The sequence below is a fragment of the Mandrillus leucophaeus genome, unplaced genomic scaffold, assembly GCF_000951045.1.
Source record: "Mandrillus leucophaeus isolate KB7577 unplaced genomic scaffold, Mleu.le_1.0 Scaffold964, whole genome shotgun sequence".
NCBI lineage: Eukaryota > Metazoa > Chordata > Mammalia > Primates > Cercopithecidae > Mandrillus > Mandrillus leucophaeus.
The window spans coordinates 1,560,392-1,578,695 of record NW_012110519.1 but is presented as its reverse complement, the minus strand read 5'-3'; the positions used below and the strand labels follow the sequence as shown (position 1 = coordinate 1,578,695).

Below are 18,304 nucleotides of genomic sequence, written 5' to 3'. Positions count from 1 at the left end.
CATGGTTAGTACTTGTACTATGCAAAGAGGAACATGGAATTCTTACATCTTTATTGTACACCCAAATGTTGACATTTTACTATAGAATATGTATTCTACTTAATTGAAGTGATACCTATACTCTAAATGAATTTTTATAAAGTGATGCAGGTTATACTTAAACTTAGGGAGCACAAGGCAATATAGACAGAAATTCTTAGAGCTAGAGAGAAGCTGAACCCTAGGAGTTGGTGAAGTCTCTCAGGACCATCCCTCCAGGCAAGTACCCAGTTCAAACCATTCCTTGTCTTTGTCCTTTCCTATGCTACTCCTCATTTTTACACAGCTAACATCAGGCCAACATTGAAACCACATGCAACCCAGAAAGGAAAAAGATGTGTTCGTGGAAGGTAGGAACAGCCTAGCTTCAGCTGTTGGCCCTTCACACCCTCCACTAGATGGGCTCATTTGAACCCAAGACCCTTCCAACAGTACACTGCAAATCCATAGCTCCAATTCAGACATCTTCCCTCTGAGCTCCAGACTCAGATGTCCAGCTGTCTCTTGGATACCTGCACTTTTACATCACCACCTCCAATTCATTATGTTCAAGACTGGATTCATCATCTCTTTCCTAACCCTCTTCTGCCACCTCCTCCTGAAATTCCTAGCTTGGAGAATGCTACTCATCCAGTCTTGGTTGTCACTCAAGGACAATGGTCCTTAACCTTCACTGCATATTAGAATCACTTCTAGAGTCTTAGAAATCCTAATGTCCAAGACCAATTAAATTAGAATCTCAGGGTGGTGAGACCCAAACATCTAAATTTATTAACAACCCCTGAGTGATTCCAAAGGGTGGCCAAGCTTGAGGACTATTGCTTTACTTCTTCCTTCTCTTCCATTCATACATCCAGTCAGTCAAGACTCCTGTAGTTGGAACATTATTGTAACATTTCTCCACCTCCTCTGCCACTGCCATAATTCAGATCCTCCTCATACTGCAATCTCCTTGTACCTGATGTCTGAATTCCAGACTCTGTCTTCTGATCAAGTCCCCACACCATTGCCTGAGTGATTTTTCTAAAAGACAAACCTGGCAGAGCCACACTCATGCTTTAATTCTTTCTTCCTTAAAAAGCTCCCTCATACCTTTCAGGATACAAGTCAAACTCCAGATTGTCACGCTAAGCCCTTTCCAGTTTGCCCATTTCTCTTTTCTAACCCTTATCTTGATGTTCTCTCCAAAAGATCAAGCAGACCATTGAAGCTCTTGTAAAGAATAAGCTGGTTGCATCCTTTTTACCCTCACACCTGCTGTTGTCACCATTCATAATTGTTGATTTGCCTTTACCCTCAAAAGCCAGAAACTCTTTGTGGGCCTACAGTGGAGGCTTTTATGAATATTTATCCAATGACTGAGTCTCGTCTGCTTTTTAGCCCCAGTGTGGGGGGCTCTGACCTTCTCCTCTATCGGTAGTCCCCACTCAGCATCCAGTCTATTGCCCCAGAGGGTGGCTTTGGCTGGATGGGTCTCAGTTTGGTCAGGGTCCTGGGAGAAACAGATGGTACATTCAAATGCAACACTTGAAGAGAGTATAATGAAAAGGCTATTTACAAGGCTCTAGGCAGGCTAGGAGAAAAAAAAAAAAACAAAGAATGGTAAACATTTGCCCAAAGGGGTAAAGGGAGGAATGGTTTGTGTAACCAGTGGAATGCTGTTGCTGTGGGAAAGGACTGGCCAACAAGACTTGAGCTGCAGGTCAAGGAACTCAGCAGCTCCCAGGCCCGAGATCAGTAGGAGGGAACCTGAAGAATAAATACTCAAACATCACTCTCCTCCTGTCCTTTCCTCTCCTTCTATAGGCCTTTCATCACTGCCTCCCAATTGGCTGAAAGCAAAAGGAAGCCAAATGGCAGGAAAGCCTGACTGATGTCCCCACAGAGGCCCCAACCTCCTGGCGCACAGAGCAGAATGGAGAAGGACAAAGAATAGAGATGGAGGGGATAATGGGGAAATATCCTGCACAGTCCTTTAGGTCAGAGATGCCCTTATTTTCTAAAGATACTCTCAAAGTTTAAGTGGTTCAAAGCCCAGAGTTTGAGCTATGGGAAAATTTACTGGGTCGCCTTCTTTGACCTCATCCCATTTCATTTCTTCTTTATCTCTATTTCTAGCAAATTGACTCTTCTCTGCTCTGAGCCATCAGTGAGATTGTCTATGAGCACACTAGAAAAAACACAGACCTTTCCCACAGGAAAAGAAGCCATGTCTCTTCACGGCAGCATAGCAGAATAGCTAAGCGCATGAGTCTTGGAGCTGGACTCCCCAGTTCCAATCCTTGCACCATTCTAGACAGTGGTACTGGGAATGAGCAGGTCACGGCTGATTCTGAAGTCAAAATTTTAGCTGAAGTTTGTTCTGGTAGCAGAGCTGCAGGCTCTTTTCATGTCCGTGGTTCATAACAAAACAGTAATAATAATCAGAAGAAGGAGGAGAAGAAGAAACATCTACTATAAATGAGCAATTAATATATTATCATACATGGCATCACTACATAATTTACATATGACACAAAGGTATATCAGTTATGTTCTTTTCCAAATGCTTTCCTCTAATAAGCAAAATTCATAATCTGACTGCAATTGACAACCAAACAGTCTCTGTGATGCCCGCGTCATTTCTTAATAATACTTTCAGTATTTAATTATAATATGACATCAAGATTTGGGAACAAGTCTTCAAGTGCCTATAACTCCAGTCTAAAAAAGAATTTAAAGATGTATTTTTGAGGATTGCCATCTGTCAATTTTTTTAAAAAAGTCTGAATAGTGATTTCTTATTCCATTCTTTTTTCTTGTCAACAGATTATTCTTAGTAGTTTCCTAATTGGACACTGAGAAAAGAGACTTAAGCATTTATAGAGAAGCATGTCAGAACTCCTGAATTTTGAGCAGGTAATTTAAAAGTGTAAAATAAACGAACAAAAAAAAAAAAACAGGAAAGAAAGAGAGTGACAAATGTCTTACTATCCAGGTGTTACAAATCCTTAGTTTATCGATTTGTAATATTTACAAATGTCCATGCTCTGAGGCTTGTGTCTTTTAGTTGAAATAAACATAAACAATAGTTAAGTGATTTGCCACACTGACACAGAGATTGCTGTCTCTGATTTACTGCAAAGGGCACCACTTCCTCATTACAGGACACTAATCCCTCTTCCCCAAAGATAAGAGCAGACCTAGAATATACTCTTAGACCAAGGGACAACTTCAGCCAAAGCAAATCTTAGTGTGCCCCCCTCAGACCGTAATAGCAGCTGCCTCCACAACTCACTAGCTAAAAATTGCTAAAGGGCAACACTAAGAAATCTCAGTGTATGAGCCAGAATGCCAGAAGAAGTGCCATATTTGCTTAAAAATAGCAATACTGATCATACTTACATGCACATATCTTTAGTGATAACAGTTACCTTGTTATTTGGTTTGTTAAAGGTAATAAAGAATCCTGGCTTTCCCTTTTGCTTTTATCCACATACTTTATTTTTGCCTCTTTTGCCATGCTGTAGCATTAGATAAAGCAAATTGGGTGTCCTTCCACCTAAAACATTCTAGGGGAAAAAATGTTGAGCAGAAAAGGATTATTTAAAAAGAAGCCGGACATGGTGGCGTGCACCTGTCATCGCAGGCACTTGGAGGCTGAAGTGAGAGGATGGCTTGAGCCCAGGAGTTGGGAGACCAGCCTGGGCAACACAGTGAGACCCCCATCCCATAAGAAATAAATTTTTAAAAGGGGACCACATTTAAACTGTAGACTGAAGTGGAATGAATCAATCAGACAGGAGAGTGGAAAGCAAATATTTGAAAGAAAATAAAAAGAAAAGCAAGCCAACAAAATAAATGGACAAAGAAGGACAATGAAAATATCACTAACAGTTTATCGTAAGATACTCTTTGGATGCTAATCTAAGGTATTATGTGAAGTTTGCAGAAAATTCTTGTGCTAATGAAGGCTTTCTTCTTCTTTTGAATATTTCCAAGCTTGAAATAATTGTGTGTAGTTAACTTCTATCATCATATTGCAAACTCTAAAATAGGAATTATTTGAACTGTTCAGGTCCTGTAACTTTTCCAATAAAATATTCTATTGGAAACGAGTTCCTTCTAGATTTTCCTAAAAGAATACTAAAGGACCAAACCGTGCAACACCACTGGTGGTAGTGTCTTAATTTAGAGAGTCCATACCAGTGATTCTCAAACATTAGTATGCTCAGAGTTTCTGGTTCAATAGGTCTGGGCCGGGCCCAGGGAATTTTCATTTCTAAGAAGTTCGCAGGTGATACTGATACTGCTATTCCCAGGGACTACATTTTGAGATCCGCTGCTATGTCACAAATCCAAATACAAAGTCTTTTTAACAATCCCTTTTAGCTTCACGTCCTTATCGCCGGCCACTTTAATCTTCAACTGAGGAGGAAGGGAGAGTGAGAATTATGTATATAATTTTTTTCTTTCATTTTTAAAAAAGAAAACTCCAAGCCCACACTCTTAATTATCTGGGATGAGGTCATTTGCACCTGGGTCATTTATTTAGGCAACAAGTAGTCTTGCTAGAGGCTTTAAGGAGGTGTTAGCAGAGCGGTGTGTGGCTTACAGGTTCCTGGGTCTACCTTAAATCCCCATCCTCTTTCTTTCTTTCTTTCTTTCTTTCTTTTTTTCTCTTTTCTTTTTCCTTTCCGTTTTGAAAGCCCCAACTGCCCAGTCTCTGGGTGTCCGGGTTCCCAGGTCCGTAGGTGGGGGCGGAGCCCGACACGGCCCCGCCCCGTCTGCCCGCAGCGCCCCCTCCCCGGCCCGCCCGCGCCGGCTCCTCCGCAGTGCTTTCAGCTGTGAGCTTGGGCGGCGGCGGCGGCGGCGGCGCTCCACTTTCGGGGAGCCCGGCGGCTCTGGGAAGCTCACTCCTCCACTCGTACCCACCCTCGACCGCGGAGCCCTTGCAGCCATGAGGGAACAGCTCAAAGGGTAAGTGGATCGAGGCCCCGGCCCCGTCTCATCGCCGCAATCCGTGCACTTGTGGCGCGAGCAGGGGGCAAGCTGAGGCGGTCAAAACTTAGACAGGCGCGGCGACTGGACCCGGGGCGCCGGGCGGCTGGGCGTCTAGGAACCTCTCCCGCGGGTTCCCGCGGTGCGGCTGCAGGTGCGCCCCCGGGGTTTCTCCCCAGCCGCCGGGCTAGTGGGGGAACCTCTTCCCTCGGCTTTGGGACGGGCTGGGAGAGAAAAAGCTGATTTCTCCCCGTCCCCAGAGGGGATAACGCGTTCCTCACGCGGGGATTGGGGCCGGGGGAGCTTTTCGCTCCTTTCCAGGCTGCCAGTGTGGACGTGAGCAAGGCTGGCTGTTCCTAAATCGTCGCTCTTACTCGCCGAAGGAAGGGGCGCACGCGGCGCTACCTTCCATTGCACTGCAAGTGCCAAAAGGTCAACTTTCTGCCTGATTTCTTCCGAGGATTCCAACTGACATTTCCCTCGCTGCATTTTCTACCGTGCTCATTCCGTGCCCCAAGACCTGCAGAAATCAGGAAAGAAAGAACAAACAACTAAAGCCCAGAAGTCAAGGATTTCAGGGGGGATTTTTGTTTGGGCTTTTTTCCCCGCCCCCCCTCCTTTGGGATTGGGTGTGGAGTCATTTCTAGGGTGTTCTCTCGCATTTCTCCAGGTGTCTGTGCTCATCTTCAAGCAAAGTTTGTCACTCCCAATCCGTGCACGGCAATAAAACGGGCAGAACACTTTGCTGGGTCAAATTTGAAGTTAAGTTTGAAGCTTTAAATTTAAGGGGTTTAGTTGCTTGAGGGAGGCATAATATTATAAACTGTTTTTACATCATGAAAAAAATCCATCCGATTTAAGTGGTGAACTTTTAAGTGGCGTCTTTAAGTGAAATCTACATTTTTCCTTGGGCAATAAACTCTTTGGTCCTCTGCTTTATCCCTGTCACCTCTCCTTGTCACCCCCCACCCCCAATCAACCTTTCTTTTTTTGCCTAGATTTTTTATTGCCTTTTACCCAAGCCCCTCTTTGGAGGAGACGTTTGCTGTTGGAGAAGCGAGAGGAGCGAATGAAGCAACACGGTTGTATGAAACTCCTCTGACCCTTGAACACCGTGGAATTGGTTTCAGTCATCATTGTTTGATCTCCGATTGGACACGACCCTGAAAAGAAATTGCCTTGGCCAAAGTTGAGGGTGGGTGGGAGTTAAACCTTGAAAAGCAAATAGAACGGAAGACAAGTAACAGCTGGAACAGCCACCGAGGCAATCATCTTTGCCCTGGCTTTAGCCAAACAGTATAAAATGGTAAATATCCCAGGGAACAATAAATTGGAACTAGAATGGATTTCTGATGCTTATATTGATGCTCACCCCTCCAAACCCCTGCCCCACGGTAGCAGAAACTTTGAAATATATTTTACCATCCACACCCTGCCAGTATTCCAGCAATGCAAGCCAAGTTCAACAATTCAGCATGCAAATACCAAGGTTCCTCTAGAAAAAAGAGTCTGATCCTCAGATTAAAGGGAAATCATTTGTGTGTGTGGATCAGTGGGCTCCAGATTATATATGAAGCCAAACTCTAATCCTCTGCAAATCGCAAGAGAACGCTACCTTTTTATATTGCTGCATAGTGATTAGTTTTCTCCCTGGGAAGTAGTGGACAGATAGTTTTTTAAAAGGACAACTGTTCGGAATATTTTCAGTACCAAATAACAATGGTGGCAGCAGAAATCTTATTTTAATTAGGCAACTGCCATTTTCCCAGCCACAGCAGTAGATATTTGTTACTTTTTGTAAGTGTTTAATGTTTGTTTTTAAGAAACTAAAAAAGCAATTCCAATAAGTCTGATTATTCCAGCACTGACAGCAGGAACAGCTCTGAGGCAGTTATAATAACCTTGCACACTACTTGAAACTAAAGAAGGTGAGAGAAAATTTAAATTGTACGGTAGGAAATTAGGTCAGCCTTGTGCTCAGTAGAGTAATGCTTTAATTTCTTATTATTGACAAGTCGATGTTGCCGGGGTCTTTTGTCATAGTCGATGATTTTATATTTTAATTTGCATCAGGGTCCTATCACAGCCTCAAATAAAAGGGAAAAGGAGAGATTATCATGGTTTGTACAAAGAAGAAGAGGGGAAATCTTCATGTAAATACCGCTCAGAGAGGCATATCTGATGCCAGGCTTTGGAACCAGCAGGGCCAAAATCAATAACATTTTTTAAAGATGTAAAGAGTGTTCTAAGGATTATTTATGAAGCTGATCTCTGTGTTAATGTCCATACAGACTTGTGATCTATGTTGAACATTATTGTTCTCAGAAAGGCCAAACAAAGATGTACCCGTTAACATGTGAACAGGTTTCAGGATTTCCTTTTTGGTTGTTCATGGTATATGGGGGAGAGCATTTCCGATTGGAGAGTGAAATGCAGAAAAGAGACAATTACCAAAAACAGTGCCACCCACCCTTCCACTCCCTCCTCCCTAGCACACCATGTTTTTCTGGATTGTCTGCATATTCCAGGTAAATGTGGACTCTTCTCGTGGAGTTATTGAGAATTCTCTACTGTTTTTGAAGGCAGACACAGAGTAAGAAATGAAGCTGGAAAATCGGTATTGATCACAGACAAAAAAAATTGGTTTGTCCTTCAAGGTACAAGATAGATACGAGTTATGCAGATTTGTGCTATTTCATCCAGTCCATAGTCATAGTTCCTATCTATTTTGAAGGGTTAAATGTGTCCGAGGAGGGCTCTGGATTCATCACAGGTAGAAAATACTCACACGCTGTGAAGTGAATATTTGGTTCATCATATAGTTACCAAAAAATCTGAAGTTTTTTTGGCTATGTTGCCAAGCATTTTTAGCCTTAAATGATTAAAAGACTATTTTTCTCATGTTAAGGATTAGTCACACCCTTTATTTCTTCTTTCCACGTGTGCTCACTTCTTTTGCTTAGAACTGGTTTGCAATTGAAGTGAAACTAAGACTGTAAAGGTGAAATCTAAATCTGTTTTTCTAGTTCTTTTGCATTGCTTAAAAATAAAAGGTTTGTGTGTTGAAGGTGAAAAAGGTTAGCTTCTGGAATTGTTTCAGGAGTTCATTTATCTTTGTTATTCAAGTCCCACAGAATCACAGATAATTGGGAGAATAGTACGTATCAAGGACTAGTATCGTAACTCACAAATGGGCAATGGAATTGGGAGCTTAGAATTTCTTCCTTCTTCCAGTAAAGGAGATTTTCAGTTTTGCCGAGGACTGATGCATTAAAAAAATAATTTCTAAAGCCCTTTTCATAATTTTAACCTTCAAAATAAAGTCTTTAAAAAGGTAGGAATGTACGTATGCCAACAGTCACGAGATTTCTTTCGGAGCTGGGGAGCTACATGAAGCCCTCATTCATTCTATGTGGGATTCTCTTGTAAATTGTATGCACTGTTTCCCTTCCCTTTTAGAATTGTGTTTGGTACAAGTTTATTTCTTGACTATTCCTCTAATTTGAAGTCCATTCCAGATGGTGGCTTTTCATGGTGGTTCCCTGTCTCTGTCTGATCAGGCTTATCAGCTCAGCTAAATGTTTTTCTGCAGACCTATAGGAGATGCTACGGTCCTTACAAATATCCTGGAGATGGGACATTGTTGTTACACAGTGTGACTAGTAAGGGCCTGTGTGAGCCCTTGTACATGTGGGCACATGTGTGTGCTTCCTCTCTTCTCTCTTCCTTTCTCCCTGGTACTTATATCATGTCTGGATGACCTTTGGAAATAGAGGCGGCCTGAATGCAGGGTGGTCTCAATAGAAGGTAACCTTTCCTTGCTCTGCACTTACGTACGGAATTAGTATACACTCAGTTTCCGAGCTGAGAAATGCCTGAGAACAAGCAACACTTTTTCCATGAAGCTGCAAGCTGCAGCCTCCTTGTGCTGTGCATGTAAAGTACCAGTCCCGCCTACCCCTTCTCCAGATCATAAACTGGTTTGGACATGGGGTTTCCTAAAACCCCTTAAAGCATAGAGACCACATCTCTTGCTCTTCTTGCTCTTTAAGACTTGAATGTCACTCTGTTACATTCCCTCAACTGATAAGCCCTTGTTATAGTCCTCAAATGTGAATTGTCTCTGTGGAAAAGTCAAACAGAAACAAACGTATTTGGAAGACAGTGAAACAGCACTTCACAAGTGAACGTTTTCTTGCAAATTGTTTTCAGTAGCCCTCACTGTTCAATCAGTGACTGGTAAATATCACAGGGATGGTCTTTGAAGTTGTACAATTTGGGTGATTTCCATATGTCTTTAGGAGGTTTATGATTGTATTCCATTTCTCAAACCAATTTAAATGGTTCTTTTCTTGTTTTAAAACATAGGCGAGAACATGTAGTGTGTTGGTTTTGCTGTCTAGGAAGGGTCTGTCTTCAGCTTGATTGACTTAACTACAGTTGGATCCACATCTATATTGTAATCAGCTAATAACAGATTTGCTTTTAATAGATGACAATTTGAGGGGCACATGGTACCAAAAGCGACCACATATTGAGCACCAAACGGTGCCAGTCACTTACCTATATCAACTAATCCTTTAATCCTCTAGGAGGCCGCAGAGCCCTAAAATTCAAAACATACGCTAAGGCCATTTGACATTGTTGCCTGTCCAGACTCCTCTTTCTGTGTGAGACCTCGGTACTTTCTGGTTCTCTTGAAATGCTCCAATTTAAGCGATTTCTTTTTCCTTCCCTCCCCTTCCCCCCAAAAGTTTATGAATAGGCTCTGCATATGAGTACCCAAATATCATTCAAAACTGCATTTGACTGTATCAAAGCCTGCCATGCAATCCCTGACAACTGGAAATACGATGCTGTGGTGATTTACGTAGATGGGCCAAAGTAAGGAAAAGTATATGTAGTTATTTCTCCAGGGTTTATTCATGTAATTGAATGAGGAACAAAGGTGTTTTGTGCTTTTTGTGGCAGGAGCTGATAGCCAGCAACCACACGTCAAGAAATGGAAGAGAGCTGTGAATGCTTCATTCAGGCCCAAGTAAATATAGGAAGAGGTGTAGTGGTGTATAGCGTACTGAGTTTAAAGAAAAAACACTCCGAAAGTAATGGGAAGAAGGAAGTTATGATATATTAGTCAGGCACTGGATATACCTTAAGCTGAAATGAAATACAGGTATCATGGATATGAGATATGGATATGTAGAAGAAAGAGTAATGGGAAAAATGTCAGGGGCAGTGAAAGCAAATGAGAAGTGAGATGATTTATATTTATTGAACTAATGTTCGGTATCTCTTTGACCGAGTTGAGTAATAATCAGTTGTCAGTGTCCTTTATGTAGTGTTCCACGTTGGATGGGTGAAGAAATCCTGATAGTCAATTATTGATCACATAACAAGGTCAATTTATCATGACTGAAGCTCAATCGATTTGTGGGTGCAATGAAGAAACATTCTGGAACCGAATAATGTTTATATTGCTTTTCCCTTTGGAAGCAAAGCAGAAAGGGGCCTTTCTGCTTGTAAGATAAACATTTCTTCAATACACTACGGAAGTGCTTTGAAATAAAGATTCCGAATGGTTCAAAAGCAAATCTTGTTGTTGTTGTTGTGTTTTTCCTCTTTTCTCAACTACCCATTGTAAATTCTAAAGTCTTTCTTTATGTTTTGTGTTTTAGCCACGAGACTCAAACAACTTGCTGGGACCATCCCAAAATGACAGAGCTCTACCAGTCTTTAGGTAAGGACATGGCCATGTTTCCTCCAAGTTAAATGACAGGTGACTTTTAGGATAAAGTAGTTTGTAGTGTGAAAGTTACTTGCTATATAAATACATCACTAGATTGTTTCACGGGTGAAAGCAGTGGCACCTTCCTATCCAAAATGGACAATCAGCTTTCTTTTTTTTCTGGGGTTCCTTAAAAACAAGTTTTAGAAGTTGACTGCTAAAAATTCAATATACCTGAGAGGCCCTAAGGGTCTTTGTCGTTTTCTTTGGTGCCTAAAAGGATGGAAAAACAGTTGCAATTTACGACTGTATTTTTTTTTATTCCCACGAAGATAGAAAACTGTTTCAGGTGCTTATTGATTTCTTCCGTGTGAAACCAAGACAACCCTTTTGCCAAACCACAGATGTTGTGTAAAGGAATTTTCTGCCGTCTTTCCAGTGCTCACAATTCCTAAGGCCTGGCGGGTCATTAATGTGGACATTTAAATGATTTCTTTAGTATGGCTTGTTTTGTGCTTATGTAAGAGCCTGGCAGTTGTGTTTTCTTCCCCCTCATAACTTGAAATTTTTTGAATAGGTACATAGCGTACAAATAAGGGTTTGAAAACACAGTCTTTTTACACTGGACCAATGTCCAGATGTCTAGTTTGTCATTTTAGATCTACAAGGAATATTCTGAAATGAATTATCTTAAGTTGCAGCTTGTTTGGGGTTTTGTTTTGTTTTGGGACGGGGTCTTGCTCTGTCTCCCAGGCTGGAGTGCGGTGGTGCAGTTATAGCTTATTGCAGCCTCGAACCCCTGGGCTCATGTGGTTCTTCTGCCTCAGCCTCCCGAGTAGCTGGGACTACAGGAATGCACCACCACACCCAGCTCATTTTTTAAATTTATTTTTATTTATTTTTGTAGAGATGGGTCTCACTATGTTGCCCAGGTTGTGTTTATATATATATATTTGTATATATAAAAAGTCATGTCTTTTCTACTTTTTCAAGCCTGCATTTCTGTGAATGGATATGTTGATAGACAAACACATAAGGCGATCTCTTTGGATTTAAGGTTACGTGATAAACACTGTGGGAATCAGGGTACTTAAACATAAATTCTGTGTAGGTATATGTAAGTGGGGTGTGTGTGTCAGCGGGTATGTAGCTATTACTGCTTTTGTGTCATGGATTCTCACGGAATGAATTGTAGCTATAGAGACACCAAGGATTAGAGAAGAGATATTAGCCAAAAAATGGCTTTATTAAACATTTTTCTAATTATAAATGATTAAATTTCTTCTAGAAAACCTGAAAAATGTAAATAAAAAACATGAAAAAGGAAAAACAAAGTCACTTATACTAACCAGAGAGAGAGAGATCCAATACATTTCGAGTAACATTATGTCATTTCAGTCTAGTTATAAGTGTGTAAACGTTTAAAATTTTAAATCAAATTGGGATCAGCTAGTTTTCTAGTGCTACATTTCCAGCCCCCACAGAATGTTTTTGGCTTATAATTGTGGACTGTTTATACCACAGGTGGAAAACGTGAATGCTTATCTTTTGGCAAATGAGAGAATGAAAAGGCTTCATCCTAAGTGGGCAGCAGCTGTCCTGGGCAAGCTGGTCTTTCTATCCCAGTACTCCCAGGACCCCAGGACCCCTGATTGTATAAGAGAAACTAGAAATGCGTCCACAAAAAGCTAATTTAAATTTGTCTGTGGGCCTCTTGATCATAACCTGTGGTTTACACAGATGTAGCCCACTTCTAACATTTCCTACTCTAATTACAGTAATTTCTAGTTGTAATATTTTAATTCACTCTTATTTTAAAATCATTATTATTATAGAATTAATACCTATTCATATTTTTTTAAGTTTAAAAATATAGACAGGCTAACAAAAAAGAAGAGACAAATCATAACCCCACTTCTTAGAGTTAGCTGCTGTTTAATAATCTAGTAGATATCTTCAAAAATGTCTTTCTATACATATATTTTTATAGAAGTTGAATCATTCTGTCTTATAGTTTTTTTTTTTTTCACTGAAAAGTAATATATTACCATGGCCATATTTACATTTTGTTGTATAGCATTCTCTACCACTTTCAATTACTCTGTAATGAGAAATTGCAAACATGTTGATGAAAAGCTAACTATGGACTATCAATGAATACATGTTTGCACCTTTAATAAAAATTAAATATACATTTAATCATTATATTGCTAACATTTTCTCCGTAGTTTAGATGTGGTGATAAACTCAAAACTAGTAATCTCTCATGACTTGTGACATTGGGCTTGTGACATCACTCAATTTTGAATGATAACAGAATTTTACAGTTGCAGGGGATTTTAGAATTCATTTATTGCAAACTTTCTTTTATGAAATCAACTTTCAGGTATAATTTGTATATAATAAAAGGAAGTCATCGTAAGTGTGTTATCAATTCCAGCCCCCTTTGAAATTCTGTTTCTTGCTAGCCCAATAACAAACCATTTGCAAGTGAACTAAGTGTTGAAATTTGCTTTTCACCGTTCAGAGTTAATATTTCCATTAGTTTTGTAACAATCAAACATTCGTTGGGCTTTTATCCAAATGGTGAGTCATCAAATAACATCTCGCATTTATCGCGGGCCTATTGTTTGTTTTCTACATGGGACATGCCAGCAACCAACCTGCATGGTAGATGGTATCAACATCCACATTTCACAGGACAGCGAAGCCAGGCTCAGGGAGGAGTTGATCAGGGCTACACAGCTATGTGGGGCTTCACCTGGGTTTGTCCTTGGTGTTCTGTTAGTACTTTCACTGTTCTCATTGATTTTATTTACTAGGTAAAGTATATTCATGTTGGTTACTACATACCTGCTACATGTATATAGGGATTGATAGTTTTACCTATGAATAGTAAGTTACTTGAATGGTATTTCAGGAAGTGGTATGGTGGGTTCCTAAACAATGGGCACTCCTTTCACTGTTGCCTGGCACATACAGAATGATTGATTTAGTTTGTTATATGGCTACATCCTTTTTTTTTTTTTGAGACAGAATCTCACTCTGTCACCCAGGCTGGAATGCAGTGGCACGACCTTGGCTCACGGCAACCCCCATGTCCCCAGGATCAAGTGATTCTCCTGCTTCAGCCTCCCGAGTAGCTGGGATTACTAGGTGCCTGCCACCATGGCCAACTAATTTTTGTATTTTTACTAGGGACGGGGTTTTGCCATGTTGGCCAGGCTGCTCTCGATGACCTGACCTCAGGTGATCCGCCCACCTTGGCCTCCCAAATTGTTAGGATTACAGGTGTAAGCCACGGCACCCAGCCTGCCTGTATCCTTGAGATCCCATATAAGATTAACTACCAGTACTGCCTTTCCTCCTTTCCAGAATTATAGTGTTTCAAAGTCGAAACACAAGCATAAAATACTGAAAAGAAACTTTTTATTGCTTTTTAGTTTTTACTTATTAGCTTATATTTTTCTTCATCAAGAGGGTATCCCTCTAGGTCCAAATTGCTCTTTGAGCTGGATGAAATGGTTGGAAGCCTTCAACTACAGTCAGTTCATGAAAGGTATCTTGAAAGCAGAAATGGTGTTGTGGTCTGGCGTGTCAATGTTTAAGACCACATCTAGCCCCCTCTGCTAATCGAACCTGAACCTCATGTCTCTGGTGAGGTGCTGAAAATATCAAGATGTTGCTTTTTCCCTCTGTTCCCCCACTCCAGACATACTCTACTGTGGAAGCTACAGTGGTTCACATTATGCATAGTAGGTTACACATTCCTAAAGACGCCCACTTCTAAGGAGATTTCCATTCTCTAATTTGCCAGCGTTCCCAAGCAGCCTGTTCAACACATGTTTATGTTACCTGCCTGGCCCTCAAAAGCATTCAGGTGTTCCCCTGCACCCAGGGTTTGAACACAATAGGATTAGAAGCTGAAAACATTTTGTTAGAACTGAAAAAGTAGCAAGTATTTACTGATGAAAAGGTATAATATTGCTTGAGATATTACCATTGGAGCTCTCTAATACATTCTAGGTGGTTTTCTTTTTCATTCCTTTTCCACTGATTTTCTAAAATGAATTTATATTATTTACAGTTAGATGTTTGGTAAAAAAGTTTCTTCGTCAATACCCCCTATTCCATTTCTTACTTAGTGTCTCTATAGCTACAGTTCATTAAGCAATGAGAACTTATGACAGAAAAGCAACAGTAGCCACACACACACACACACCCCCCCCCCCACATATATGTAGATAATTTATGCTTACGGACCCTGATTCTCATGGACTTTGTCAGGTAACCTTAAACTCAAGGAGATCATCTCATGTATTTTTAGTCTGTATGTCCAGTCGTGAAAAATGCAGATGTAGACATTTTAGTGGTAGAGAACATAGAACTTTTTTGATTAAAAAATAAATAAAAAGTAAGATAATTTGAGATTATTTCCAACAGATCTAAAGTGGCTTTTCAGAGGAGGTTTCAGTCAAGTCTTAGAAATATTGTGTTCCCCTCATTTTTAGGCTGTGTACCTACACAAAAAATTGAGAGAAAATATTGCCAGAGTCCTACACAAAGCAAGACATAACAAAGAAATAATTTAAAGGTTCACTATGATGACAGAACAGTCATTAGGAATTTGAGTCTCCATAAAATTTTTTACATCACATTAATGGTTTGACAAAAGCATTGTCTTGGATTTTCACAGGGAATAAATCACTAAAAGCAACGGAAATCAGTTTTCTTTCAGCATTTTTCTGTGACTACCCCCAGTAGTCATAGAATGGTAGTAGAGAATGCTAGTCGAGTGAGTGGGATATAAAAGACCAAGTGTCCCGTGTCTATTTTTTGTAGGCCTTGGTGCTTTATCTTTAAAATGTGAGGATATTGGGGCTGGGCACAGTGGCTCACTCTTGTAATCCCAGCATTTTGGGAGGTCGAGGCGGGCGGATCACCTGAGGTCGGAAGATCAAGACCATCCTGGCTAACGCAGTGAAACCACATCTTTACTAAAAATACAAAAAATTAGCCAGGCGTGGTGGCACATGCCTGTAATCCCAGCTACTCAAGAGGCCGAGGCTGGAGAATCACTCGAACCCAGGAGGCAGAGGTTGCGATGAGCCGAGATCGCGCTGTTGCACTCCCTCCTGGGCAACAAGAGTGAAACTCCATCTCAAAAAAAAAAAAAAAAAAACAAAACAAAGTGAGGATATTGGACAAGTGTCTAAGAATTTTGTTTTTCTTTTACTTTGGGCTGAAGGTGGGGCAGGCTGTTTCTAAACTTGCTGTGATCATCATTTTTCAAGAGGTACATTTAGGCTAACTCTGCAGACAAGTGGATTTCTAAAAGTTTAATCATTCCTATGTTTTAAAATGTACATTCTGAGAAAACAAACAACGGGAGAAGATCATGCCACCCATCCGTGTCTTACAGGCTGAGTGAGGCAAGCTGTTGTCAAAGAGAGAGGCTCTTGAGATATTTCCCATTAGACTCCTCTGGGTCATTCGTTATTGAGAGGGCACATTCTTCGTCACTCCCTAGAAGTAATAATATGTTTGATTCATGAGGTGAATTTTAGATTTCTATTAGCATTTTTACAAATGTAATGGAAAGACTGTTCCAATAGGTTAGCTTGGTGATTTAAAACCCCGAGTTCTTCAAGGCTCCAGAAAGCTTTTACAAAATTGGTAGATGTTAGATAGTAATACGCTCTGAAATTTATTTTGAAATACTAATATAATATTGATTTACATGAAGTGCAGTTATGTGGTTAAAAGCCTGTCCTTTTCTCACAATTTATGTCTAGGTCCGTAAGTTCATTACTGAAATTTTAAGAAAATATTTTTTTAAAAGTTCACGCTGCCCACACACATATAATATATGCTGCTTAAAAATACTTTTATTGTTTTTCTTTTTTTTTTTTTTTAAGACAGCGTCTTGCTCTGTCACGTAGACTGGAGTGCAGTGGCCTGATCATGGCATACTGCAGCTTTGAACACCCAGGCTCAAGAGATCCTCCCACCTCAGCCTTCCAAGTAGCTGGGACTATAGACGTGTGCCATGGTGCCTGGCTAATCTTGTTTTTAATTTTTTGTAGAGATGGGGGTCTCACCATGTTGCCCAGGCTGGTCTCAAATTCTTGGGCTCAAGCGATCCTCCCACCTTGGCCTCCCACAGCTCTGAGATTCCAAGTGTGAGCCACTGTGCCTGGCCTCACAATTTCCAATTTCAAGTCTTACTACAAACTTAAGTAATCAAGACAGCATTTACATATGGACAGATATACTGATCAACAGAGTAGAATTTATGCTGGGCACAGTGGCTCACATTTGTAATCCCAGCACTTTTGGAGGCCGAGGCAAGTAGATCACTTGAGCTCAGGAGTTCGAGACCAGCCTGGGCAACATGGTGAAACCCCTGTCTCCCCATCTTTACAAAAAATACAAAAATTAGCCGAGCATGGTGGCATGTGCCTGTAGTCCCAGATACTCAGGAGGCTGAGGTGGGAGGATTGCTTGAGCCCGGGAGGTTGAGACTGCAGTAAGCCAAGGTTACATCACTGCACTCCAGCCTGGGCAACAGAACGAGACCCTGTTTAAAAACATTATTTCTGGCTGGGCGCGGTGACTCACACCTGTAATCCCAGCACTTTGGGAGGCCGAGGCGGGCGGATCATGAGGTCAGGAGATCAAGACCATCCTGGCTAACATGGTGAAACCCCATCTCTACTAAAAATACAAAAAATTAGCCGGGCATGATGGCGGGCACCTGTAGTCCCAGTTACTCAGGAGGCTGAGGCAGGAGAATGGTGTGAACCCGGGGAGTGGAGCTTGCAGTGAGCCGAGATCGCGCCACTGCACTCCAGCCTGGGAGACAGAGCAAGACTCTGTCTCAAAAAAACAAACAAAAAAACAAAAACATTTTTTCTTAGCCTGTGTTATTGGGGGTCTCTTAATTATAAATACAATAAAATATATGGTTCCCCAGTGGTTCCTTTCTAAATTACAGTGTGAGTTTTTTTTTGTGATACCATCAGTATAGTACAAGAATACCAGTTTATGAAGGAAACATATAGGTAAAAATAGGATAATGTGAAGAGAGAATCACTGCACTTCAGAAAGCTGATTTTATTTCAAGCAGTTTATTAAAATCTAGATGCACCATATGTTCTGGTGTTACTTATTCCAATTTCCTTTTCCTTCATTGAAGCCCTTTTAACCACAAGTTTTTTCTCAAGGGGTATTGATTCTCCTTTTCTTGAGTTACAGCATTCTTCAGAAGGATCTAGCCCTCTTTAATCTGTTGCCCAGTTTTTGGAACCTACTATCCAGCATGATGCTCACCTGAATGATGCAAAAGCTCTCAATTTTCAAAAGTGGACTTCTGAGTGTTTTTGGAATTCTTAGGAAAAGTGGTCTTTAAAAACCATAAGATTTGGGCCGGGCGCGGTGGCTCAAGCCTGTAATCCCAGCGCTTTGGGAGGCCGAGATGGGTGGATCACGAGGTCAGGAGATCGAAACCATCCTGGCTAACACGGTGAAACCCCGTCTCTACTAAAAATACAAAAAAAA

The 18,304-nt window shown here is 40.9% G+C and overlaps 1 protein-coding gene across 4 annotated transcripts in view; it reads left to right on the top strand.

Annotated features, from left to right (window-relative positions):
- Positions 1 to 4,852: 4,852 nt before the first annotated feature.
- The window catches only part of DMD (dystrophin), a 147,349-nt gene continuing 133,897 nt past the window's right edge, over positions 4,853 to 18,304 (top strand). For all 4 annotated transcript variants that reach the window (XM_011970700.1, XM_011970701.1, XM_011970699.1 and 1 more), the window contains exons 1-2: positions 4,853 to 4,998; positions 10,695 to 10,756. In XM_011970700.1, the coding sequence (XP_011826090.1) occupies positions 4,979 to 4,998; positions 10,695 to 10,756 (82 nt within the window). In that variant the 5' untranslated portion in view covers positions 4,853 to 4,978. The remainder of the gene's footprint in view (positions 4,999 to 10,694; positions 10,757 to 18,304) is intronic.